The sequence below is a fragment of the Tubulanus polymorphus genome, chromosome 3 (genome assembly GCF_964204645.1).
Source record: "Tubulanus polymorphus chromosome 3, tnTubPoly1.2, whole genome shotgun sequence".
Taxonomy (NCBI): domain Eukaryota; kingdom Metazoa; phylum Nemertea; class Palaeonemertea; order Tubulaniformes; family Tubulanidae; genus Tubulanus; species Tubulanus polymorphus.
In genome coordinates this window covers 24,750,869-24,778,810 of record NC_134027.1, presented here as the reverse complement: position 1 = coordinate 24,778,810, position 27,942 = coordinate 24,750,869, and the positions used below count along the sequence as shown (strand labels likewise).

General features: G+C 39.5%; 2 protein-coding genes across 2 annotated transcripts in view; one reads left to right on the top strand and one right to left on the bottom strand.

Moving 5' to 3' along the window:
* The window catches only part of LOC141901977 (DNA-(apurinic or apyrimidinic site) endonuclease 2-like), a 29,632-nt gene extending 9,445 nt beyond the window's left edge, over positions 1 to 20,187 (bottom strand). The window contains exons 1-3 of the mRNA XM_074789587.1: positions 20,058 to 20,187; positions 15,979 to 16,252; positions 9,940 to 10,083 (exon numbers count right to left, since the gene is read on the bottom strand). Of these exons, the coding sequence (XP_074645688.1) occupies positions 9,940 to 10,083; positions 15,979 to 16,252; positions 20,058 to 20,172 (533 nt within the window). The 5' untranslated portion in view covers positions 20,173 to 20,187. The remainder of the gene's footprint in view (positions 1 to 9,939; positions 10,084 to 15,978; positions 16,253 to 20,057) is intronic.
* Positions 20,188 to 20,542: 355 nt separating this feature from the next.
* Positions 20,543 to 27,332, top strand: LOC141902283 (lamina-associated polypeptide 2, isoforms beta/delta/epsilon/gamma-like). The gene is made up of 6 exons (XM_074789939.1): positions 20,543 to 20,914; positions 21,964 to 22,087; positions 23,429 to 23,572; positions 24,050 to 24,107; positions 24,191 to 24,298; positions 24,564 to 27,332. The coding sequence occupies exons 1-6, from the start codon at positions 20,642 to 20,644 to the stop codon at positions 24,808 to 24,810; spliced, it is 954 nt and encodes a 317-aa protein (XP_074646040.1). The 5' UTR covers positions 20,543 to 20,641; the 3' UTR covers positions 24,811 to 27,332.
* The last annotated feature ends 610 nt before the right edge of the window (positions 27,333 to 27,942 follow it).

Sequence of the window (27,942 nt, the reverse complement as noted above, 5' to 3'; positions counted from 1 at the left end):
GGAATTGAGGAACTATTCATCTACCCGGGTATGTAATATACATATTTATATACAAAGTCATAGTACAGTACTCTCTACAGAAAGCGCTGTAGTATAAACACTAAATTCAGTCTGTCTTTCACATGACCAGACGCTCGGTCAGCGACCTTCTGCATGGACGTATAAACTAGTTTATAGGACATATGAACTAGTTTAAATATACATCGATGCCTTCCGCAACGTTCTTCGAGGCGATATCATTATTCCAACCGTTATAATCTACCCTACAATAACTAAGATACGAATTATCGAGAGCGAATTGAGTAACGCCACAGACACACGTACGCAATATCGGTTTCATCATTCGTACGTACCTGCTGCTTCTAATGCGATGATCCTACCGAGCACTGATCATAATATACCGACCGCCCGACTTCTATCTAATTAAATCCTCTTAAACGTTTACGTCAAGACTATATATAGTATTTGAATAGTTTTAGTTCAGTATGTAAGGTACGACGGCCGCGGAGGTTGCTGTACACCGTACTGCGTACCGCACTGCTGCCCACCTCGAGCGCCGAGTGAGAATAACGTTTTTCCATAAAAGTGCGAGTGTTCCGATAACATTTATTACGCAGCCGCGCGCGCACACACACACACAGCGCCTGTTGAACTCGAAACCGCGCGTATTGATTTTGCGCGGCGGAGTTCACTGCCCCCGGAGCTAACGGTGAGACAAACAACCAGTGCACACGCCGTATTAAACGCTCCATATGACGCCGGAGCAAATCTATGGCGCGTCGTCATATTTAAAAAAGAATGGGTTTTTTTTTGAACGATATTCTAATTGCTCGAGGGACCGAATTTTTTTTCCGGCGCAAAATTCACCGCCGCGTGATATAAACGCTAACCGTGCTAACGTACGACTGCAGGGCAGATTTTGGGTCGTATTTTAAAATCACGCGTCAGCTGAATTTCAACTTGATTTTTTCGATTGGTTCTAGTTTTCAGGCGTCGGTTTTTATCTATGTACTATAAGTCATTCTCCTTTCAACGTTTTAATCACTCGTTTATCACACGATACCCGGGACTCCGGGAGACACAGAAACTTGACCGATGCGCTTCCATGTATCGCGTGCGTTTACGAGAAACGGGAAACAATGTTTCCACGATTGAACACGCACGATTCCCGGTTTCTGTGTTTCCCTGCGTCAAGTGTGACTTTAAAGACCCGAACACCGTTGTGGTGTCAACCTTTGCAGCGCTACAATTTGACATCAAAACTAGCAGTTCAAGGGCGGATCCAGGGGCATGTTGTGACCATGTCGACCAATAAAAAGGGCATATATTCTTAATTTGGCGGAAAGACGTATCAGCAAAATTTTTGAAATTTTACTATGATTTTAGAGCTTTCTGAGCATCTCTGAGAGGCATTTAGTCAAGAAACATAGATTACATATTTAGGAAAAATATCTATTGTGTATCGCAGGTGGTTACAACGACAAATTATGATACAGAGAAAAAAAATAAAAAGGCACCAAAGAATTCTGACCGTGTCGTGTCGGTCTAAATGCAGTTTAATCGAAAATGAACTAGAAATCTGACATTTTGATTTGATTTTTGTACGTAGTATTTGAGCTCCTGGGAGTGTAATAGTAGTAGTCGTCACATCTGGTTTTTTTAAGTTCCTTTGTTTGATTCTTGTATATACGTCAGTTACTTTTATCTACGGAAGCCCGTCGATGACATAGTAAGATAATTTTTTCACGATTTCGACAGATTTCGACAGATTTCATGTCGAAATTCGAGCGAAGTCAAAATTCGACGTGATCAACGCAAAATTCGATACGATGATCACGAGTTGAAATCATGAAAAGTTATCTCGCATGTCAGTGACAGGTGTCCGTATATACCAGTACTCCCGATGATAGGTGAAACACATTGCTGTAGATATATTATTCACTTTCTGCTGAACATTTCGTCCATTTCTTGGACTTATTGCGGTATTTTCTACATATTCATCTTACGCGATCATGGTGGCCACTTTAATTCGACTTTCTTTCCCCCCCCCCCCGACAATTCCCTGACATGCGCGTTGTTTTTCCTGACTTGATCTGCTAAGAAACCGATGAATTAACGCAGTCAAATACGTAAGACACAGACGGAAACTGTTTGATTTTACGTGCGATCGAACAATTTCAACAAATTATCCCGACTTTTCTCGGATTCTCAGCTATTATTTTCTTTTTACAAAATTCCCTGACGTTTTTTTTAAAGAAAAGAAATTACACGGACGTTGCGCCGATTTCTGCGGGTAAGGCGGCCGTGTCGATGACGATACATCGTCTATCGAACGACCGATCATGAGACATTTTAATTGTTCAAAGGGAATGATTCAATATTTACATATCGTTGACTTCTGTTAGAAAACCAGGGCCCTACTCATGACACTAGCGCCGTAAGCGATATGATAAAGGTGCTTGAACTTGTACTGTAAACAGGACGAATCGAGGCCGTTTTTTGGTTTTATGATCGCGATCACGTGGACGCGATGTAGGACAGGGGCAAATTGTCCCAGATCATAGCTGAATCAAATTTGGAATCAGCTTATGGATAGCCTCATCTCTCAACTCAGGGTGGGTCTAGGTTTATGGTGGTTCATTTTAGTTCTACCTATAGCCGATCTTACAATTTAAGACCAGTCTAAACTCATTTTTGAACTTAAGACCAGTCTAAACTCATTTTGATTCTATAGTCGATCCAACAACTTAAAACCAGTCTAAACTCATTCTAACCAGTCTAAGCTCATTTTGGATCTATAGCCAATCTAACAACTTAAGACCAGTCTGAGCTCCTTTTTGGCTCTATAGCAAATCTAACAACTTAAGACCAGTCTAAGCTCATTTTGGTTCTATAGCCGATCTAACAACTTAAGACCAGTCTGAGCTCCTTTTTGGTTCTATAGCCAATCTAACAACTTAAGACCAGTCTGAGCACCTTTTTGGTTCTATAGCAAATCTAACAACTTAAGATCAGTCTAAGCTCATTTCGGTTCTATAGCAAATCTAACAACTTAAGACCAGTCTAAGCTCATTTTGGTTCTATAGCAAATCTAACAACTTAAGACCAGTCTAAGCTCATTTTGGTTCTATAGCAAATCTAACAACTTAAGACCAGTCTAAGCTCATTTTGGTTCTATAGCCGATCTAACAACTTAAGACCAGTCTGAGCTCCTTTTTGGTTCTATAGCCAATCTAACAACTTAAGACCAGTCTGAGCACCTTTTTGGTTCTATAGCAAATCTAACAACTTAAGACCAGTCTAAGCTCATTTTGGTTCTATAGCAAATCTAACAACTTAAGACCAGTCTAAGTTCATTTTTGATTCTATAGCAAATCTAACAACTTAAGACCAGTCTAAGCTCATTTTGGTTCTATAGCAAATCTAACAACTTAAGACCAGTCTGCGCTCCTTTTTGGCTCTATAGCCAATCTAACAACTTAAGACCAGTCTAAGCACCTTTTTGGTTCCCCGAACAGAAAAGTCAAAATCATAACAATGTCGTTCGAATCGGTTTTACGTACCGGGGTTAATCTAACATTTAAAAAAAAGTCTCTATCCATACGAAATCATTCGTTCCCAGAAGGCAGCGACTTGCGATGATAATTGAGGAGAGATCAAATATGATTCGTTCAAATTGAGACCGTTGCCATGAGTTACCGTCAAGCGTACCTACGTACCGAGGTAATCAATCTTTGTCTGAAACGGCACCCTGGGAACGGCATCGAATTTTTTTCCAACCTCAATTTCTCAAGTCAACGGCTGCGTCAGAAACGGCTGCCAGTTTCTCTTTTTAGGAAAAAGGTTTCATTTATCGACGTACGAAAAGTTCAAAAAGTGCAAATTATTAATATTTTTTTTTCGATATCTTATGTACATGTACGTATCCAAAACTTAGATACCTCAAACAACTAACGATAAAGGCAGTTATCATGCAGTTCGATTCTTAGTTTTAATTTAGATTTTTATCAGAGCGTACAATAATAACGATCTTATCGAGGTAATATTGTTTAATAATAATAAATCTAATTCTCTCTCCTAGATTAATCGGCTGATATCGATATGTTAAAAAGCGCATCAACATCGATGAGTTGCTTGTACTAATTGGATTAGGTAATTAGAAACGTGTTAGTGTCACAAACATGTCAGCAGTATTCATACAGCAGTACTCATTCCATTGAATATAAACGAAAATATTGTTAAGCGCACAGTTTTCTAGTCGGAGTTGTAAGATAGAAGTTGAAAACAAATCATCTAAATTCGAGATCATGGCCGCGTTATTTCAATGATGAGAAAAGGACAAGGATTTACACGTCATGGCACAATGCTTAAAGCAAATGTTGTAAAAGGAAAATTTAATGTTTTGAATACTCCTCGGCCAGGAGATGTCTTAACATCTATTAAAGCGGAGCTTGGAGATTTCAATATTATGTTTCTATATCCTGTTATTTCAAATATTCTATTTTCTGAACCGATCAGTCCTCCACTCGACTCCAGGGATGTGATCTAGTTTGTTACCGCGCTTTCTACAACCGGCCGTTCAGCTTTTACGGCAAATAAAATTAAATATAAAAAAAATTAAAAAAAATATTCATTCGTCAATAGTACGACCGTAATGAGGTTCCACACGGGTCCAGGTGCGTGCGATTTAAAAAATTCGTCATACTACAGACAGGATCGCTACAGATCAGTCGTGTATATATATATATATATATATATATATATATATATATATATATATAAATAATATATATATATACACATCACTTCGTATCCCAATTCAGTTAAGTTGATTTTCGCAGGGCGGATCAGAGTAGAGGTTGCCGAGGGCACACACCACAACCCCCCCCCCCCCAAGATGTAAACTGGCCCTGGAATATTATGGGAAAATGAAAAATATCAAACTGATACGGGTAAAAAAAACCTTAAATCCACGAGCTCGTTCATTTTTTTTACATTCGAAAATGTTTTCCGATGAGCTTTCTCGGGGGTGACCTATTAATACTTTGATGCACCCGCCCAATATTGTGGGTGCGCCCCTCGCTGAATCAGACCCTAGATCAGCCGCTGTTTTCAAACTGATACCGAAAAAGTTTAAATTCGAAGTAGAACACTCGCACGGTACGCTCTGCCTCGACAGAGTGAGAGAGAGAGAGAGAGAGCCATGTTGTTATTGCGCGAATACGACCTTGACATCGTTCAGCTAAGGTGAATGACCAAACACAGTGAACTGCAGTGAACTACTATCGAACGTCACAAACAGTGTGAATTCCAATCAGCTGAACAGATATCCTACAGTAACTAAAAGGGCTCTCGCGATAACTCATTACGACTAGACGCTATCCAGCTATACCCGACGCCACGATCTCGAATTCGGAAAAATTCATCGGCCTAAAAAAAAACGATACCGCATTTCTCCCGATCGGCCGGGCCGCTTTTGTTGAAATGCGATAAAATTCGTAATCAGTTCATTTCGATGAAGTAGACGCTTTAAGAGATTTAGATTCTCTGCCATTATCCGAACAACCCCCGGACAGATATTACGCACGTAGAATTACAGGAAATACTGCGCAACTTTGCTTGTGATTGAATCAAGTTTAATCTACGTATATGAAATATATAATATAATACACAATATGTAATCTGATCCTTTGACTCAATCAATTGTAGATTCTATTTACGAAATTTAAAAATATAGCTGCCGGGTCTTGTTATGGTTAGCCTGATCGTAATTTTGAAAAAGGGGTCGTTCATTTATTATGTACGCATTAAGGGAGGGGGAGGGGTCAGTGCAATTGCGTACTGTAATGCTTAATGTATATGATAAAATGGCCGATTATGCGTACAGAGGGGGAGGGGGGGTTGAAAATTTCAAATTTTATGCGTACATAATAAATGAATGATCCTAAATAAGCAATGTACAGGATAATGTACTGTACATATCGATATCAAGCTGATTAATCTTAGGGCAGTATTAAATTAAACATAAGCCGCGATCGCGCAGAGACGATTTGGCCCGGACCAGGCCCTGAGACAAATTTGGCCCGTGGCTAATTAGATAGCGCGCGTTCACACGTAAACCACTCACTCGATACTAAACAAAGTGAAGTGAGTCGCTTCAGGAACCGGTTGCAATTCACACGCAATTATTTGACCCGTGCTAAAAACTTGGTCCCACGTTTTTGGTCGGGCCAAATTCGGCCCATTTGGCACCCTCGGGACGGTTGTTCCCGGCAAAAAATGCCCGTGTAAAATAAATAATCGTTAAATCGTGAATTATCATTAAACAATATTACGTCCACAGGAGACTTCATCATGCACCCTTAAGTAAACTGTGTAGCTATCTTTTATGTAAATAATAATCATGTCATATCATATCATAGCGGCTATGAAAAAAAATAATGTAACGCGTATATGACAGCGGGGCTGTCAACATTTAAACTATAAAAAAAAAAAACTTATGTACTGCGTGGTACTCGAATATCGATGGAAGCATACAGACACCATATATCAATTATAATCAACGCGCAATTGAAAAATAACCCCACACACTCAACGAAGAATTGTAAGAGAGCATTTCGAGGTTTCATTTCAAATGCGACGAAAGGCCCGCAATAATAATAATAATAATAATAAAAATTATAATGATAATATTAATCTATTGTCTTTTATAGCGCGTGTGCCTACTACGTAATAATCCGCTGCGCTTTATTTTCAATTTTCACAACGCAATCGAGACGATACACGAATATTGGAACGGTTTTAAAAAAGACACAATTCATAATGAGATCGCGGGAAATAGACGCGTTTAACCCTTTCAGTGCTGACTAATTAATACCCTATAGTGCTGGAGATAATTTGAAAATTTTTAATAATTCCGCCCTAGTGTGTTGAATAACGGGAATACCGCTATAGTGCGTCTACACTGCGGTGCGGTGTATCGTTGGTTACTAATATTTCACTATGTTTGACAGGTGCTGCCATCTTTCAAGAGAGATAATTACTAATTACTAATTACATCAATACACCACAGTGCGGTGTACTAGCAAAATCTATCACTGATTTGTACACCGCACTGAAAGAGTTAAGAAGATATGTTTAAGATCTGATTCAAAAAGATTCGAGCGTAAGACTAGATTTAACTTGATCAGGAATTGCGTACCGAAGACTAGTAGCAGCAACCTTAAAGGCCCGTTCGCCAAAATTGCGGTTTGATGCTGGCTCTGATTGACTAGAGCGAAGGAATCATGTAGGTTCATAAACATTTACACTAACTATACCCTAACTAAATAAGCCGCGATCACATGATCGCATTTTCGACCTGGAAGACTGTTTGCACCTGTGTCAAATAGGCCCTCGTCTGTTTGGCCTAACCAAAAATCTCGGACCAGGCCCGAGCCAACTTATTGCGCATGAATTGCAACTGGTTCCGGAAGTGACACACTTGTCGTGGATTATGCCCTTTTTATAAGTAGTGCTACCCGCAACAATGGTCCCTGAATCCACCTCGCAGGTGACTGACAATAACTAATGTAAAGTAATTCATTCTTCGCATAATTTATTGGTATATAGGCCTACAGTATCTTGCTTGAATAGTGTATTTATTTTATTAAACTCTGTAGCAATCTTTTATGCAAAAAAAATCATATCATATGTTCCTTGTTTTTTTTTCTAATTGCAAATATCGCGATAACGCTATCGTTATCGCTAATCGATATATGACATATCGCGTTGAATTGCGAAAATGAGCCAAGATTTTTAAAAAGCCGTCAGCTATTTAACGGCTCAATAATATCGCATCGACGCTGCTGTCTGTCGGCGCAAAATTCATTCCCTAAAGTAAACAGTGCCATGTTGCGCAGGCGCGCTTTCGCGCGTATTTACATACTTCACCGCGTACGGAGTCAGACGGATTTAAAAAACCAGACGCCGAATTTTCGAAAATTCCCGTTAAAAAAATTATGTTAATCTCCACGATCGAAACAGGGGCGGATCCGGAGAGGATGACGTAGCTGCACACCCCCACCTGAAATTTTCCGGGTGCCCTTTTTTTCTGGCTTAATTCTATTAAGATACGTTTTATGAATACATCTATAGTTTTAAAAGTTGCCATGATGCAGACAATGGGATCAAATGTCCTGAAAAGTCACTAGAATAATGTCCCACCCATCTACGAGCTCGCACAGCACTGGCTATGACTCTGTGTCCCCTTTGAAAAAAGCCTAGGTCCAACCCAGTAAATAAATATGATCTTTTATTGCAGTAATTTCCACAAACGTTGCCACAGAAATCAACCCCAATCAGTTTAGTTGCTTGCAGGTTCAGGCTGGTTGGAAGATTCGTCAGTTATCTGATCTCAAAATCAAAACCCCCTGATTTTGATCATATCAAATAAAATCAAATCAAATCAATAAACAAATGAATAATCAATCAATCGATCTAGGGGACAATTCCCATTGTAATTCAAGATTAAGAAAAACACCAATTTCTATTCAAGACCTTTCAGAAATAGCGAATTCGCTACAGTCTACAGTCTAGAAACTCACTAACGAGTTTCGATTCGTTGTTTGAAGATGTGTGTCGCGCAGATAAGGAGAAAACATTCGACATACTCGACGGTTCGTTCACCCGGACTTATCTTATCACAACATGACATTGAAAACAGATGAAGTACATTTACTTCTTTTTTAATCTTGATAATATCATACAGACTATCAACCATTTATATCAATAATATGTTATATATCTATCAATGGTTGGTGGTTTAGATAAAGCGGGAGGCTGTAATTGGAAAGGGGGATGTTGTAAGGGGAAAAGGTTGCCCGGAGACTCAGCAAAAGGCTGTTATTGGAAAGGGGGAGGTGTAAGGGGAAAAGGTTGCCCCGAGACTCAGCCATAGGCAGTAATTGGAAAGGGGAATGGTGTAAGGGGAAAAGGTTGCCCCGAGACTCAGCAGGAGGCTGTAATTGGAAAGGGGGATGGTGTCAGGGGAAAAGGTTGCCCTTAGACTCAGGGGGAGGCTGTAATTGGAAAGGGGCATGGTGTAAGGGGAAAAGGTTGCCCCGAGACTCAGCGGGAGGCTATAATTGGAAAGGGGGTTGGTGTAAGGGGGAAAGGTTGCGAGCGCATAAAATTTCAGTAGACCAGAAAATCTGTTTGTTTTAACCGATAGTTTGTAATATGCGATGACTCTTGGGTTTCAATGGTAAACGCAAATTCACTATGGTGAAAAAACAAAACCCTCAACCCTGTTGTAAACGGAGAATACATACGCTTACGACTGAACCCATTGTATTGATGTGTAAGTATCACGATACTCATCGGCGAATACAATAGGTAGTTGATATATACCTGTATCATTGAACGTACTTAATGTCAGAAAATACTAAAGAGCAAAAAAAACAAATCAGCCCTGAATGAAGGACACGCATAGCCGCGTTCACGCTATGCTATTGAGAACCTTGTAAATTCAGTCTGGTCCAATTCAAGACTAGAGAAAAAATTTGTTCTAAATTAGTCCGCTCCAACCAAAATGAACAATTTAGACCAGCCAAAATGTCCGTTCGATACTTAAGAATGGCCGATTTCCCTGTTTGTGAATAAAAGCAACTGCTGAAGTAAAAACATGTGTCAAAACACAGTATTGACTTGGTCCATTCCAAATTGGTCAGCCATAGTGCTGAAGCGACTAAGATTTAGGCACTGCACTGAATAAATTTTAAGGCCTTTTGAAAAACACTGAACCCAGTTTCACAGTTTAAGATTTTGCTAGTGCACCACCTCCCGGATATGATAAATTTGAATATCTGACAGATATGTTTGGATAGGACAGTCAGTAGTGCTAAAGAAGGATGTTCAGGTATCTATTAATTAAGATGAGCACTGAAAGGTTTAACTCACCTTCCCGCGGATTGTAGAGCAGCGACGCGGATTTCTAGAAGTTTGTAGAATTGTAGTTTGAAGTGTAGACGATTTTCACGTTCCGGGTCGGCGCGAGGACAGTATACGTTAATGACGACGACGTCTTCAACATTGTCACCAACTCTGAATAAAATCGATCAAAAGACTGTTCAATCCAAAATGTAAAATCCAAGCTTATGTGTGATATTTAAGTAGAAAACTCAACTATGAAAGAAAAACGTTTCTAATAAGGTCTCAATTTAAGACGAGTCTTAGCTCAGTTCGGTTCTATAGCCAATATAACAACTTAAGACCAGTCTAAGCTCACTTTCATTCCATATCCAATCTATCTACTAAATAAAGATAAAGTCTATGTTCATTTTGGTTTTATAATTAATCTATCAACTTAATACTAGTCTTAGCTCATTTTGGTTCTATAGCCAATCTAACAACTAAAAACCAGTCAAAGCCCAATTCGGTTATCAAACAACTGAATACCAGTCTAAGCTCATTCTGGTTCTAAAGCCTATCTAACAACTTAATACATAAGCTCACTTAGGTTCTAACAACTTGAAAACCAGTCTGAGCTTATTTTGAGTTCTATGAACTATCTAACAATTCAAAACCAGTTCCAGCTTACTTAAATCACAACTCAAGACCTTTTTATCCGGATAGCCAATCTAACGATGACTAAAAATTCCATCTGCGAAACATACACTAAGAGTGCTTCTCGTTACTTCTTAAAATGGTTGGTTTTATCAGTTTGATGTAAGCCACACCTGCTGAGGTGCCACGTAACAGCGACAAAATCACCCGATATCACCTTTTTATTTCACCCACACAGATCTCACCGTATCAGCAATAGAACCCGGTACGGATCAAATAAGATCGGTCCCTTCAAGGACGCGAAGAAAAAAATACCCATCCCGAACGATATTGGCAAATAATGTGGAAACTCGAAGAAGCGCATCTCCCGACTGATTTCCGCGTGAACTCGGTTCATTTTCTTGCCCAAAACGTCTTCTTTATTCTGATGAAGCGCGGACGAGGGACGACAATTCAACGGTAACAGGAACGCAATAGCCCGCTGGGACTTCAGTTAAAAAAACTTTTGCACTTTTGTTTAATTTAACTTTCGATCCAATTCCACAGTTGTGTGAGTTTAATTTGACTCTGGATCAAATTCCACAGTTGTATGAGTTTAATTTGACTCTGGATCCAGTTCCGCAGTTGTGCGGGTTTGAATTGACTCTGGATCCAGTTCCGCGGTTGCGTGGGTTTGAATTGACTCTGGATCCAGTTCCACGGTTGCGTGGGTTTGAATTGACTCTGCATCCAGTTCCACAGTTGTGTGGGTTTGAATTGACTCTGGATCCAGTTCCATAGTTGTGTGGTCGGTGCGTCTAACGCGAAGTCATGCAAAGTAAAATACCATTCTTTCGCATACTCGTTTTTTTTTCTGAAAATGCCGCGGCCAACGAGTCTAGCCTCAACATTAACAAAGACTTATTCATGTAATAATGCCCGACGTATTTCATTTTTATTTTTGTGTAGAAATGTCACTCGGCTGCTCAAATTGTCAACGATAAAAAGTCATCGCGAACATCGAGGCCCGAACAATGCAGTCGCTCTCGTGTGCAAGTGATTTTTCCGGTGTATTTAGCTGTTTAAGCTGTTCGCCAAATATCTAACGTGTTTTGATATATTTCGCCACATTGCAAAGTACGCTCGTCGGTGTGCGGGGGGGGGGGGGAACTTAGAGCGTACTTTGCGCTGTATTCGCCATCAATGCGCATGCGCTATTATTTAAAAACTGACGATGATAGCAGCGTGAATATCGGTTTCGCAACAGAATATCGCCGATTTATTACATGACAATCACTTACTGCATGATTATATATATATAGAGTTACTTGAATCAACAATTAATCATAATTCATCCTTTGCGAGACCCTCGATCTTGACGTAGATTTAATAGCCAGCCATCCGATGAACTCTAATTTAGTATCACTATCATAAAAGCGCTGGTGAAAATTGTTTCAATGAAACAGACGCTATACAAATCTATCATTATAATATTATTATCATTATCATTATTATCTGAAAAAAACTTGATTGCATCTACAGGCCGTCATACGCCCAGAGTCGACAAAAAAGTGAACAGAAAACCGGTCGTAGACTATTTTGTATCTGTTGGTTTTATTCGACTGGAATATCAATCCCTTTAGATATCAATTCCTTTAGGAATCAGCGAAAGAACGAAAATCTTAATTAGGACAACATCTGGTTCCGTAGGGACCTCTACAACAATGGCCATTAGACGAACTCGCCCAGTGATACTTGCCAGGTTTGCCACGACAAACACACCTCGTGTATCTCTTTGCGACCCGAATTTCTGTAAATAGATAATTCCATTCAATCTTAAATTGACGCTATCAAAATTTTACGATAAAACATTATGGCAATGCGTCAACGAAGTGGTAGGTATAGTACGAGACAAAAATAGACAAAATATACACAAATATCGAGAAAAGATTACATTACGAGTTAAAAAAGATATGACTTGATATGTTTTAAAAAGATGGCAGCACAATGAGTTTTAGTAGATATAATTACAGTCAACCCCCCCCCCCTCCCTGGTGCAGAACGATTTCGGTGGTATATAGAGTATGTTTGACCTTTGTTTGTTTTTGTTTGTTTAGGTTTTACTTTACTGGGATCTTGTTTTCCTGAGACTAACCCTATTGGATTATTCATTTAACCTCACAACAGGACCGCGGCCTTTGAAGCGTTGCCCCGCACACGGTAAGCAGCCAGCGGGACCCGAACCCATTGTCACTCAGCAATGATAGTGGCTGCAACAGCATCACGCCTCATCTCACTGAGCTACTGAGGGTACTAAGTAGGCGGGGGTGGCGGTATATTCAAGAAATGCTGTCTCTTCATAGACTTAGTCGATGTCTTAGATCTACAAATCAAGTTATTCTGTCTCATGTACCTTTTAATACAATTCTTTACGGTGAAAGAGCTTTTGCTTCGGCTGCTCCGATTTTACGGAACAATCTGCTCTCTTATTAACGCAGTTGCACAGATATCGATGAATTTAAATCTGGTGTGAAAACCTACCTTTTCAAACAACCTTTTATTGAAATGTAATATGATGTGTATACTTTATGTAAACCGCTATAAGACGTAGTGGAGAGCGGTAAAGAAATAAGTGTTATTATTATTATTATTATTATTATTATTATGGCATGGCGGTTTATCGGTTTAGGCTGTATATACTAAAATGAATACTTGAAATAAAAAACTCGCTGTAGCAAAAACCTCATAACGTACCTTCAGTAGCCGCGACAGCTCCAACGACCATTAACAAGGCCAACGTGATGAACAGGGTTTTAGTAAACATTCTGAAAGCGAATTCGAAATGTTTATTAGATTCAGTTAAACAACTACCGAATCACTGTAACAGTTAGGCCTACAATAATATTGTTGATTTAATCTTTCAGTTATTCAAAATAGATGCGCATTTTGTTTCGTACGTCGAAGTCCCGCAATAAATGGTAAAATCTAGTTCGAAAAACAATGCGATAACAATGCATGAATAACAATGGAGGTTTTAAATCGACCAACAAGTTATCATCACATTTCATCGGTTGTCTAGTCAGTTTTACGTACAATGATCAGTTTTTACATCATTTATGTCGAAAATGGCTATCGAAATGACGCAAATTTGAAATCGTAAAATCGTCCGCTTCTATTCTTTTCCTCTTATCGTAGAACTTTGATTTGATCGAAAAGTTTTCTTACCTCGTCACCCGTAGTTTACGCACTTACCTGATGAGTTTGTTATCAGCTTCAGAACAATGATCTACCCCTAGAAATCTATCAGTTATATACTGTCTGTTGTTTAATATCAGGTTGACAGCTTTGGAAATCGAGTATAAATCAACTTAAGTTTCAATCCTCAAATATCAATATTTTACAAGTTTAAAGAATTAACGCGAGCCATTTTAATACCGAACATTCATCAAGTTCACAATATTACTTAAGATATTCCGAAATAAATATGATTTTAATTTATGGGCCATTAAGGACCAACAGCTGGAATAATGACAAAACTAGGGTACAATTTGGAGTTTCAAGTCTGGTATTTACGCAATCTTTTTTCAGGATGATGAATACACGCCTGATGATGGCTAACAACTGTTAGCCATCATCAGGCGTACTCAGTACTTTAAAGCATTTTAAAGTGGCCTTTTATGTAGTGTGATCACCCGTGCCCACGTCAAATCAGGAAAATTTCCAGGGCGATACGTGCAGTAACGACGCAGCAGTCGGTGCGAATGTTCGGTATTATTATATAAGATTTGTATATGATATATTTCATGTAAACCGCTCTAAAACGCAGTCGACAGCGGTATAAAAAAAAGTTATTGTTATAATTACTATCATTATATTAATACTTTCAACTTGTAAAATATTGATATCCTAAATAATTGATATTTTATACTAAATGTCGAGGATTGAATATCGGTCTAGACCTATAGCTCAGAATTAATTTGACATAGTTGGTACGAGAATCGCACATTAGCGTAAATGCCGCCACAACCGAGCGCGCGTCACAATCGCCGGCGTACGGGTGAAACTTCCAGGGCCCGGTTTCATGGACTGAGTATCGAAGTTATCCCTGCGGGGTAAATCCTCAATCTGGGTGACAACCACCATAGTCGCAATGAGAAACCATGGTTGTAACTGACGAACTTCAAAATATTCCCAGGGACTATTTTTCTTCCACATCTATGAAACCCAGCCCAGGGGCCGGTAATAGTTTAAGCTTAAGACGGTTAAATTTGAATTGTTGTCCTCATTGAAAACGTGTAGTTACCAATGGCAATTACACCAAAAATTTTCTTTCTCATGAAACTGGGCCCTCAGCTTGGTTTTATAGACTGGTATTACCTTTAACCCGCGGGCTAATTCAATTGATAATAAATCGAGTTGGCCCCGGGTAAAAGGTAATACCAGTCTATAAAACTGGCCCTAGTGTTTTAGACGCTGATATCTTACACATTTGATATTCTAGTCGCCAAAAAGCAAAATGGCGCGGGAAAGTTTTCGGCGTCGAAATCCGCTGATAAATTGCCGTGGCTTAGTTGTGGCTGTGAAGCTAGTGCGCGGGCCCCGGTTAAATACGTTTCTTTTACCTTAAAGAACAGCATCGTTTCGGAAAGAATCTAAACGTGATTAAAACGCGAACCGGTACATCATTGCACCGGCTATCAAGCTCAGTCCAATCGTTGAATGAGGTCCAATTTTTGATGTTAACGGTTTGTTAACTGCTTTACGATGTTAATGACTTGTTAACTGTTTTTCGATGTTAACAGCTTGTTAACTGTTTTTCGATGTTAACAGCTTGTTAACTGTTTTTCGATGTTAACAGCTTGTTAACTGTTTTTCGATGTTAACAGCTTGTTAACTGTTCTTCAATGTTAATGGCTTGTTTTCAAGTTTTTAGCCGTTCACTTTTTTCACCGACTTGGGGGAGTGTGGTCTGTAGATGCAATCAAGTTTCTTTTCAAGTTTCATTTTCAACTTTTCACTTTTTTTCCCTTTTTCCTTACATTCCTTTCTTGAAAAAAACAAACACCTGAATATCAACCGCCCCTTATAAAACATCTTCTGCCCTTACCAGAATCAATGCCAATAGTCAATCAATGCCGAAATGCTATGAAATATATTGAGCTAATGTGAAAAATAGAAATTACACCAAAACTAGCTTAATTTTCTGTATTTTCCAGGGCTCGGTTTTATAGACTGGTATTACCTTTAACCCGGGGGTTCACTCAATTCATTTTCAATCGAGTTAACCCTCTGGTTAAAGGTAATACCAGTCTATAAAACCGGGCCCCGGGGGGATTAAAAAACCTTGCTACTTCAGCAGCCATCATGTCATAAACTAAACAATGAATGCAGCCCTTTTAAAAATTCAGCAAATACAGAGATATCTGAAGTCGGATAGAAACGAACGAAACCTACTTGATTTTGTGCTGCGTTAAAACGGCGCGACCCTCCGCGTCCAAACTATCCAATTCGTCGTCGGAGAAAGCGTCGAGATTTCCGTACGCGCCGACGAGTCGCTCGTCGGCGCGCCTCGCGAGGCGACCGGTGAGACCCTCCTCGGCGTGAGTCGGCGACGCCGTCACGTTACGACAATAGGTGGCGACGCCCGAGTAGCCGCTTCGAACGCGCGAGAAACTGAAGTAACTGTTGTAACCGTCGACGATCGCGATCGCTTCGTCGAGCTGATCCCCTGAAATCAGACAACAATTCAATTCAATTTTATTAAACTTCAAGAAAAATTCAATTCAATTCATTTTTATTAAACTTCAAGAAAAATTCAATTCAACTTTATTAAACTTCAAGAAAAATTCAATTCAATTCAACTTTTTTAAACTTCAAGAAAAATTCAATTCAATTCAACTTTATTAAACTTCAAGAAAAATTCAATTCAACTTTATTAAACTTCAAGAAAAATTCAATTCAACTTTATTGTCAAGGCAAGGCAAGGCTATTGAGGGAAGGGAGGATTCAGCGATAATCCGCCAGGTTCGCTAGTGGCACTGGGTTACCGCGCTTTTAATTTCTTCTACATTTCAATAAACTTCCGAGTCAACTTTCCTGACGAGTAAATCAATTTTCAGTGAAATCAATACCACACGCTGAGTGAAAAAGGAAATGCTATTTCGATTCGATGATTCGTTTGATAATTTCCAGATTCAGAAGCCTGAAAATAATGTTCAAATTTCATTGAAAATGATTGAAAATGAACTGGTTTTCACTACTGATCTTCACTTGTTGCGCCATCTGGTGTTGCCAGTATCCCATTGGGTAAAAAAAAATTATCCCGATCCAAACTACATCGATGTAGGGGTAATCTACTGCACTACAAACATCTCTAATTGCCTATCTAATTCTCAAGACTGAAGACTGAAGAGTTTTGGGCATTTTATCGATCCAATCAAATGGGTTTCAAGCACCCTTTAAAAGTATTTTCAGTTTTGAAAGAGTTTTTAACGAATCAATGAGTTGTAGGGACCGTGTTAAAAAAGAAGATTATACGGTAAAATTAAATGCAGTAGTCTAACAGAAATATAATAACAAGACCAACCTCCTGCGGCGGGAAAACTATCATCATCAATCGCTATAGCGACCGTGCAACAAAGTGACGGAATCGACGTGTCGATTGTCACGTTAAAATCTTATATCTTATCTATACTGCGGTGTAGATGTACTGAAAGTGGGCCGCCACAACAAGTACGCCAGTATCAAAAACACCTAGAGCGCGGGCGAAATATCCTGGGCCCGGTTTTATAGACTAGTATTCACTTTAAAACCCTTTCAGTGCGTCTACACCGCAGTGCGGTGTATAAATCGGTGATGGATTTTGTTAGTACACCGCACTGCGGTGTATTGATGAAATTAGTTATTAGTTTTTATCTCTATTGAAAGATGGCAGCACCTGTCAAACAAAGTGAAATACTAGTAACTAACAATACACCGCTCCACTATAGTGGTATTCCCGTTATTCAACACACTAGGGTGGAATCATTCAAAATTTTCAAATTATCTTCAGCACTATAGGGTATTATTAAGTCAGCGCTGAAAAGGTTAACTCAATTCTTTTTCAATTGAGCTAACCCCTGAGGGTTAAGTTAACAACAAACTTTAAACCAGCCCCTGGTGATTTAAATTGCCAAACACTAATTATTTACTCACTCACCAATTTACTCAATTAACCTGTTCTCCTCTGTATATATACCCCTGTTTTTAGTCTATATCTCACACCTGACGATGATCTCTAGGGTGAGATCGAAACGTCGTGTATTCTATATATTTTAGACTGAATAAATAAATTCTGGTTTTTAAATTCTTTTAATCTGTAAATAGTGGGTTTTTATCTTATTATCCGTTCACCACGTTTGAGTGTGGTTATCGTTCTAAATCTTCAAAATGTTTTCAGTACCAGGCATCAGATCATCTAGGGGAGGATCCCGTGAATTCACTGGGAGCATGCGCACCCCCCCCCCTCCTTAAGTCATCGCAAATCTCCAGATTTGAGCGTTCGGTTTTCCGGAAGACGTGAAAGTTATCGCTATTCAATTTTCGAGGTTGAGAAAGATATTGTGATTGCGCACTGCACAGACCCCTGCCGCCGGTCTGGAGCGGGCAGGTGAATTTCATTAACACAAGTGCATAGCTATCATTGGAATACAATATCGATTAAACTATTGAAACAGCACAGACTCGTTCGTCACAATGACTGTAGCGCATATACATTATTCATCGTGTAATTGAGACGAACTTTTTACACTGATAGGCCTAACTAGCAGGCTGCCTATGGATCGGTTATTCGTGGATATATAATGAGCTTTAAAGCAGAAAATATCAAATTTCGAGGAAATGTCTGCATCACTTTCAAATCACAATTTATATCGATTCCTCCTAAATCGGTACTGTTTATCTCTCAGTAAACCATTAATTGAGTGGTTTTATTAACTAATTCTTATCCTTTACTAATTTACATTACTTTACTTCACTTTCCGTAACCCAGATTCAAACTTAGTAACCGCCGAATTGGGCAACGAAATTACAGGTCCCAGGTACTGATTTAGTTGTAGTTTACTGATACTGCACAACTACAAACTACACAAAAAATCCTGAAAAACCTATTTCTCAAAATCAAAGGATTCTTGAAGGTGTTTTGGGCATTTCGCTCAAATAAAAGGAGTTTCAAGAACAATTAAAAGTCGTTTTGAAGGAGGTTTTAATGAATCAAGGAGGCATTGGGAGCGTGACAGTTAACTGGATACAGTTTCATAAAAGAGTTTAATCTTTAATCGGTCGGGTTTGAATTGACAATACGTAGGCCTACCGGTGATAACAATGAAACCGAAAATTACAAAATCATTCCAAAACAAATTCCCTGAGTTTTCCAGGTTTTCTAGGCCATTGGCCAAACTGTCAGACTGCACAATACCACTGGTTGTAGGCCTACCTGTAAGATTGGGCCCATTTCAGTTCTAGGATTTGATGGGCCAAGACTCGTGACTAAGTGGGTGAACAACCTGTGCCCAGGCTGCTAGAGGGCCTTTCTAAAGAGGCAAGGGGCTTATCAAGAATTAAAGAACAGCTGAGACCCTTGCACTAGTTCCATCGTAAATCATTAATCAAGGGTTAATAAAGCAACTAAAGCAGGTGGAAGGTCGTCCTGTGGTCACATGCAATCGTCACCTCAGGCAGAGGTCAGTTAGGATGCCGATTGTCAGTGTCGGTGATCGGCTAGTCTTCGTCAGTCACATTTGGTAGGTCCATTGCGACTGGGAGACTTAGTCGCGTTGTATCCTAGAAAGTCAAACATGTGCGACTCACCGAAACTGGCGCTGCTGGACAAGCCGGCGGTTGCGACCAGATCAGATGCTGGTAATGGGAACTTGAAATTGAACTTATATATTTTTGCGCCGTATCTAACATTCATACATAGGATAAGACATGCAATAAATTGACAGAACAATACATTGAAGAATGGCATTTAATGATGGCCGGGGTTTATTAAATGTCCTGAAACACTGTTGGGCGCCCAACACTACTACTACACTACAGTGTGTTCACAGTTCAGGACATCTTCTGGTTGGTTGTAGTTGCAGATAGATACATTGCTACAAGTGGCAGGGCCAACATACGCCCGGCTTAAAGCTAACACTGGACACACTCTCTTATCACGAATTACAATTAATCGGTGCGATTTAAGAATAGGGGACTATAGCAATATATATGTAGTGATAGTAATTAAATAAGTAATAATAATAGTAATTGATAATGATGATATATAATGATAGTTATATAAATAGTAATTAATGAAGATTAGGGAACTAAACCCAACTCTAACCCTAAACCTAACCCTAAACCTAACCACTAGTCCCCTATTCTTGAATCCTACCAATTAATCAAATTTCAAAAATCCCCCACAAAAAAAAACTTCAGCTGAAGCGAGCTGTGTCACAGTGTGTGTGTGTAGTGTGGTGAGCGTGCGTGAAGAGAAGAGAATGACAACTTACTGGTAACTTTAGTTTCTTGAATGCAGATGATGTCAGCTTTAAACGAGTTAAGAATGTTTTCAATCGGTTCACGGGTCGCCCGAATACCGTTTATATTCCACGTTACAATCCGCATTCTGATTGAATTCTATCAGCGCCAGTCAATCAGTCAATCCATCATTAATCCATCAAAAATCCATCATCGAGAATCTAGATTATTCTCGAGATGGCTGTACTCGTCAATTCAATTCAATTCTTTATTTATGAAACTGGAGTGATTCCGTCCGGCGTCATTGCTGGTGTAAACTGCAGATCATTTCTTTAGATAGCTATTTGACGGATACAGCGGGTGTACTGGTGAATCACTTATTTTAAATGGTGACATCACGGTTCAAATCCATTTCGAATTTTGTATTTTCAATTTTGGACTCGATACGGCGTCTGAATCCCTCGAGTTTAATCTGGGCCACGGTGTTTGTATTGAATTGAATTGAATTGACCTGGTTTTCCCCGCGCTGATGAACTAACCTGGGATTCCCCACGCTGACTAGAAAAAAATTGAAACAAAAACACATTCTCGACACGAAATTAAATCGAAAATCAAGATGTCAACTTTAGTTAGCGACCCGAACAATCTGACTAAAGCCCAGATCAAAGCCGAATTCGTCGACCGCGGGTTCGAACCCCCACCGTCCGATGCAAAAAAGGATGTCTACGTGCAAATGTATAAAAACCAATTTCTGCTCGATGATTTCGCGCTTGACGAGAAAAAACCAACTGAGCCAGAAAAGCAGCTGAAATTCATCAGTAGATTCGAGAGCTTTTCCAGCGACGAAGAGGAGTTGGGCCTAACTGATGTGTCTCATCAGAAACGCAAGGTAATGCGTTGCAGTTAAATTTGGGTTGAGGGATGGGATTTGACTTTGGCAAGGTTGGTTGTCAATGATTTCAATCAACTCAAAAAGCTCATTCCACATGTTTCAGTTGTTATTTTCTAAAGCGCACAGTCCAGTAATCTGAAACTGCAATCCTGCCCGGCTATTGACTAAACCGTAGTCTGGTAACTTCTGAATAAACACTACGGTAGTCCAGTTACCGGACCGCAATCCAGTCACTGCCAAAATTGCAGTCCAGTTACTAAATAGACAGCAGTCTAATTACCGAACCTGCAATCCAGTTGAGTTAGTGACTAAACCACAATCCAGTTACTGACATAACCATTCCAGTCAATGACTAAACAGCAATCCAGTTACTGACATAACCATTCCAGTCACTGACCAAACCGCAATCCAGTTACTGACTAAACTGCAATCCAGTTACTGACTAAACCGCAATCCAGTTACTGTCTAAACCGCAATGCAGTGACTGACTAAACAGCAATGCAGGGACTGACTAAACCGCAATCCAGTTACTGACTAAACTGCAACCCTGCAATTCCAGTCTGGGGTTACTAACCAAACTGCAGTGAGGTTTCTGACACTAGCACAGCTGACTAAACAGCAGTTCAATTAATGGCCATATCGCACAGTCCAGTTACTGACTAGACCACAGTCCAGTTACTGACTAGACCACAGTCCAGTTACTGACTAGACCACAGTCCAGTTACTAACTATATCGTGTCCAGTTACTGACTAGACCACAGTCCAGTTACTGACTAGACCACAGTCCAGTTACTAACTATATCACAGTCCAGTTACTAACTATATGTGAGACTTCTGACTCTACCACAGTCCCATTGTGTACTTTATTGTGAAACCGACCGCTTCAAAGAAGTATTAGGCGCAGCTATCGACACTCAAGTCATGGGTGTCTTTTCGGTTGATAAACCGTGACAATAATACCTGACCTTGCTTTACTTGTTTAGTCAGAGTAAGGCCGAGTGCATTATCTAGCTGTAGGACTTGATAACTTGTTGTTCATCTCGCAGAAGAAACCAGTAACACAATCGACGACAATGCAGCACGCACCGGTGAAAGATGTGACCGATTTGACGGATGAGGAACTATTCGAAGCGTTGCAGTCTTTAGGGATGGAAGTCGGACCAATTCTCGGTGAGTATTGCGCCGGTGCTATTTGAGTTGAGTCACTCGGAAGAAGCATCCGTAAGCCATGTTTTAAGCGAAACTAAGATAAGGTGGTCACTGACCTGGAAAACTCGGTTAATCAAAAAAATCTAGCGGAAAAGAATTGGGGGTTTTGACAAATTTAACCAAAAACTGTGGGCTGCACTGCCAATTATGAGAACCGGGTCCGTAAGAGAAGAAGAGTGTTATCCGGGAGAACACATCTTTACTGTATCAGCATCATAAGACAACCATCCTCCCCCGGCAGGGATTCGAACCTGATGGCATCGAGATTGCCACGGCACGAAACCCTGCCATAATCGACCGTGTGTGCAGATACATGCGCAGTTCAGATGATGTGATTTTTAGCCAATCAGAAATCCCGTTTTATTTTAGCCCGGGTTTTCCCATTTATAGTTCTTCCTTGAAATTTGCCTCAACGATTATACAACGAGCAATCTGATTGGTGCCGCCAGTTTTCGTTCGGAAAGCTGCGCATGTACCTGCGCACCCGGTCTACTGATGCAGGGGTTCGTGCCGTGGCTGAGTGTAGCGATGCCATCAGGTTCGAGTCCCTGCAGAGGGAGGATGAAGACAACTAACTTTATTTTCCCATAATATAAACTACACTAAAAAGAGTACATGTGGTCAGGTAATTACATAGATCCATCATCTTGACAGCTGCGGTTCAAAGACTACTTCAAAGAATACTGCGGCTGTTGCCGACAAAAACCCCCGGAAACTCCTGGGAATTCGGATAATGCTATTGACCACGTATTTCTTTATCAGTTTGTGATTTAATGAAAAATGATTGATTCCTAACATTTTAGAACCTAGACATTTCTCTGATTCACTTAGGGAATTAAGTCCATAAGTAATCACATGGAATAATCGGGGGGAAACCCAGGATATTTGAAAATGGACGGAAATCGGTAAGCGGGTTTGAAAGTCTTCACTCGGTCACAGTTTGTATCGATGTGAATATTCTTCAGACCGAGTTCATCGTAGAAGATTAAAATCATTTGTAGTTCAATTATCTTTATAATCAATCATAGCACGAAGCAATGTTTTGGTTTTTTGTATTTGATCGATGGGGTGGCTCCGATTAATCCAAATAGACACGTTCATGGAGCTATTCAAGGGGCAGGTTTGCGGTTTGCTTGGGGATAAGCCCAAACCGTGGACGGTTTCATGAACACACAAGTTTGAAATAAGTTAAATGGTTAAGTTTGATTTGAGAACGATTAATTGATGAATTGAGTATTAGAAGTAAAATATGTGTAAAATATGTAAAAAAAAATTCTGACCTGTTGTGATTATTCATATCAGACTCGACGCGGAGGGTTTATCAGAAAAAACTCCAACAGATGTTAGCCGCGGAGATGAATACAGAAGAACCGACTGAAATGAACGGTTCTTCAGAGAATCACGATTTGAACGGATCAGAAGAGTTCAGCGACGAGGACGATGAAGGTTAGAAAAACATGGTTTAACTCTTCGAACTGGGCTTATTTCTTGTAAGGAGCCGCGGAGTCATAATCTGTTAGATGGGCTAAAGAACCAAAATGAGATTAGTCTGATCATAAGTTGATAAGTTTAAAACCCACTTAATACATAAATTAAAAAGATTAAAATCGAATTTTATTTATCAAGAATTAAATTGAAAATACGCAACATTTCGGACTCTGACTACTCACTAGAGACCAAAATGGCATTCATATAAGGCTGGTCATAAACTGTTAGATGGGCTGAAGAACCAAAATGGTATTAGTCTAGTCTAAAGTTAATAAGTGTAAAACCCACTTTATACAGATATTTAAAAGATTAGAATCGAATTTTATCTATTAAGATTGAAACCAAAATACACAACATTTCGGACTCTGACTAGAGACCAAAATGGCATTCATATACCGGTAGACCAATGAGCTTATCCTGTTTTCTTAATTGTAGATTTAGAAATGGAAGTTCAAGAAGAAGAAAGCCCTCCGATTATAAAAACTCAACAAAGGTACTGAATACAGTTCGAACTTTCTGATCATAAGCGCAACGTTAATTTCTGAAGATGTGAATTCGTACGGGTTTTTCTTGCAGTTCGATTACTCGTGAACAAGTGACTACCGTTGATCGGGAGCCGATTGCCGCGATTACGCAACAGGCTCAGGTGACGCGACGAAAAGTGGTTTCATTGCAGGCTGAGAGGTATGTAGAATAAATTAAGCGACATCTACCCCAACTCCCCCCCTCCCCCCGGGAATCCTGAATTTGGTCGGGTTAAGATTTTCCCTAGGGCAATCCCTAATTTGTTCACATGTGGCCACCCTGAAAATGATATCAACTAGAGCAGTTAACGATTAAGTAAACCGAGTGAGGCAGAGTTTACAGTTGTTTTTTATTCAAGAAACTACCGCAGTAAAACATGTATAAATACGGCGTTTTCAAAATCTCGTTATTTTTCGCGTTTCAGTCGCACCGCCGCCGATTCCGAGCAAACTACGCGAAAACAGGTTTTTAGATCGGAAACGACCGCGACGGCAACAAGTTCATCGGCGACGACGAGGACGGCCGCGTCTGCTGAGGCGGCGACTCCGGCGCGAAGAGGAATCGCGATCTGGTTACAAGTCGTTCTACTATTAATCGTCGCCGTTATCGTATTTTTGATCATCACGAACATGGAACCGGCGTCGACCAGTAGACACAGCCTCGACGGTTAAATCGTTTACTCTCTGATACTGAGTAACACCCAGTTACAATCGGGACCCAATTCAACAGTTGTGAGAGTTTAGATTTGACTCGGGAGTTTAATCGTCGAAAATGGAGCGAATTTAATTTCGAGTTAACTCTAATTCGCGATTGCAGAACTGGACACAATTCTATCAGTTAGTTTCGATCGACTCTAAAGAGTTGAATCATTGAAAATGAACGGAATTTAACTCTTTAGCTCGCAATGTTGTGGAACTGGACCCTAGTTCTGCGAGTTAGCTTTAAATGATGAAGGCTTAACTTAGAAAGGGTTGGAAATGTAATCGCGCAAATGAACTGGGTCCTGTTCCGCGACAGCCTTTGATTGATTTAAGGGTTTTGTCATTGGATAAGAACTTTTTTAACTCTAAAAAGGTATCTTTAATGTTAGCGCGGAACTGGATCCAGTTATACAGTTGGAAGTTGACTAGGATTGAAGATTAGGAATGAACGTATTTTAACTTTTTTTATAAGTCGGCATTAACTTAAAACTGCGGAACTAAGTCCACTTGTACGGTTCCAAGCTGATATTCGTGGCTGTTGGGATAAAACTTTAAGAATGAACTCGAGTCAAATTTAACTCACAACTGTGGAGCTGGGTTCACTTTACGTAAACGTTTGACTCGCGGGTTCGTTCCAACTCGAAGAGTTAAAGAACTAGTAATGAATTGATTTTTTAACTTTTGTAAAGTCAAAACTGCGGACTCCATTGGAATTACTGCGATTAGGTGAAACGAGTTGATTTGTACTCAGGTCGAATGCTGATGGATTTCGTTCAGACGCGGTTCTTATAATTATTGAGAATGGTTGTTTCGCGGGGCGGCACTGAATCTACTGTAAATCATATCATATTTCATCCCAAACCTTCCTGAATTTGAATCTATGCATTAATCATTTTACTGCTGTTATTTACCAATGAATGTTTCATAACTGTCCAAATATCTGGTGGTGGGCCATTTGCGCAGTCGAGGCCAATCTGACAATTTGAGATTTTAGAGTAAATTAAGACCAATAAACTGATTTTACTTCTATAGCCGATCTAACAACTTCAGACCGGTCTAAAGCCCATTTTGGTTCTGTAACCAATTACACTACTTAAGATCAGTCTAAACTCATTTTGGTTCTATGGGCAATCTAACATCTTGCCGTAAGATCAGTCAAAGATCACTTTGGTTCTATAACCGATCTAACTTCTTTTTGACGAGTTGTAAAACCGTTGTTAGACTTTTCATGACTGTACAACTTGGCCTAGGGGTCTTCGTAATATTTGAGAAACTCTTTGTAGGAATGTTTTGTAAGAATATATAGAGTATATATGTTAATTTCCTTTTCGAGGCTCTGGTACCCTTTACTTATTATGTATACATGTTTCAGAAATGTACCTCTTTCAATGATTGGTATTATATATTAATGCACATGTTAATCTTAAACAGTTGTAACATTATTGAATTGGATTTCGGAGTTGTTTGAGTTTGAAATGAGTTATCATGTGAAGTGTGCTAATAAGTGTTCATCCTTAAAATCATCATGTGCTACTTATTCATTTCCAATATTTTCAATTTGATGGTTTTGAGTACCGGTATTCTTTAAAAGCCATTATTTTGATACACTTGAGAAAAAAAATTCACCCACACGAAAAAAAACGATGAAAATGCTCCTAAAATGATGAGGAATGATTTAAATGTGTTCATTTTATCTCAAAGAGTAAAGTTAGTTGAACATCGGGAAATGTTAGCCTAGTCGGTAACCAGACGGTGGTTAGATAGTTCACTCCGGAGTCTAGTTTTTTTCCGGTCGTTTAGGTTACCGCTGATGGTTTAAACCGTCGGGATCCAGTTCTACGGTTTCGGTGAAAATATATATACGCATTGAATAAATAGAAGAAAACATTGCGGACCCGTGTGGATCAAGGAAACTCCAAAAAGGGGGGTCACAAAGACCCATGAACAGGCACGCTGCTCAACCCCGGAAAGTTTTGAAAAACTGCTGCTTTAAGAGTGCATTGCCTGCCTGGGAGATGAATGAATTTTAACTCTAGAATCAAAAACTAAACCGATAGTCGTGAACTGGATCAGGTCGTTCACTTCTTGGTTTAAACCACCGATATAAAACTCTCCGCCACACGGCTGATGATCCCAGTTGGGAGTCATTTACCCTAGTTGGGAGTCATTTACCCGAGTTGGGAGTCGAGTTTCAGTCGTAATCCGACTCGACCACTTAACAAAGGTTTCGGGTTTCAATTGTCGTTGTTTTAAACGCTATTGTAGGCAGTACTTAACAAACTGATTAAACATTCTGCCATCAGCTGTTCCTCTATTTTCATATCTGGAGTTTTTATTATGATACCGATGCATGTTCCACGTGTGCTCCCTTTCATAGAGTTTGCTGCATTTCTTCTTCTTCGAAAATTCATGTTCGTTTTTTCTCCCTTTGTGTGAACCGTTTACAAAATGTGCGTCGAATAAAGTTTGTATTTTGTCATTTAAAAAGAGCTTTGTTGTACCTGCTCTATTTGGTGGTAGATTCCCCAGGAACTGGGAATTCTGTGAGGTGAGGTTTGCTACGATTCTAAGGCAAACGTCGATACATCCACTGGTTAGATAATTCTCAATTTAAAATGTCTCGGACAAAATCCTGAACACATTTGTGAAGATGGGGAAAAAAAAATGTTGCAAGTCTGGTATCTGTTCTTCATTTTTAATTAACAATGTCTCTGGTAATGTTCTGAAAAGAAGTGAAGCGTGGATGGTTATTTTTTTAAAGTGTGCTGATAAAATGTCTAATATCTGGCATTTCTAGTTCATTTTCAATTAAAAATGTCTGGTGAAGTACTGAACGCATGTGAAGTGTGGACGATTAGTTTTCCGAAGCGCTGATTAAATGTCTAATGCCTGATGTTTGTAGTTCTTCAAAATTTGAATGGTGATCAAGTATCTGAAGAGGTGCAACTATTTACTAATACCTGCTTACACTAGTAACTCGACACATATGTTTGGAGTGCAATCTCAATTAAATATGGATGATCAAAAATTTGAAGAATAGTTATCATGTTTCAAATATCAGAAGAGGTTCAGGCCGCAAACTGATACCCGACTAGTAACTCA

Excerpts from the sequence above, each read along its gene's own strand:
- LOC141902283 (XM_074789939.1), top strand. The coding sequence starts at position 20,642 with ATGTCAACTTTAGTTAGCGACCCGAACAATCTGACTAAAGCCCAGATC. Across the intron at positions 20,915-21,963 it reads TGTCTCATCAGAAACGCAAG|AAGAAACCAGTAACACAATC; the intron begins GTAATGCGTTGC and ends TTCATCTCGCAG. Across the intron at positions 24,299-24,563 it reads GTTTCATTGCAGGCTGAGAG|TCGCACCGCCGCCGATTCCG; the intron begins GTATGTAGAATA and ends TTCGCGTTTCAG.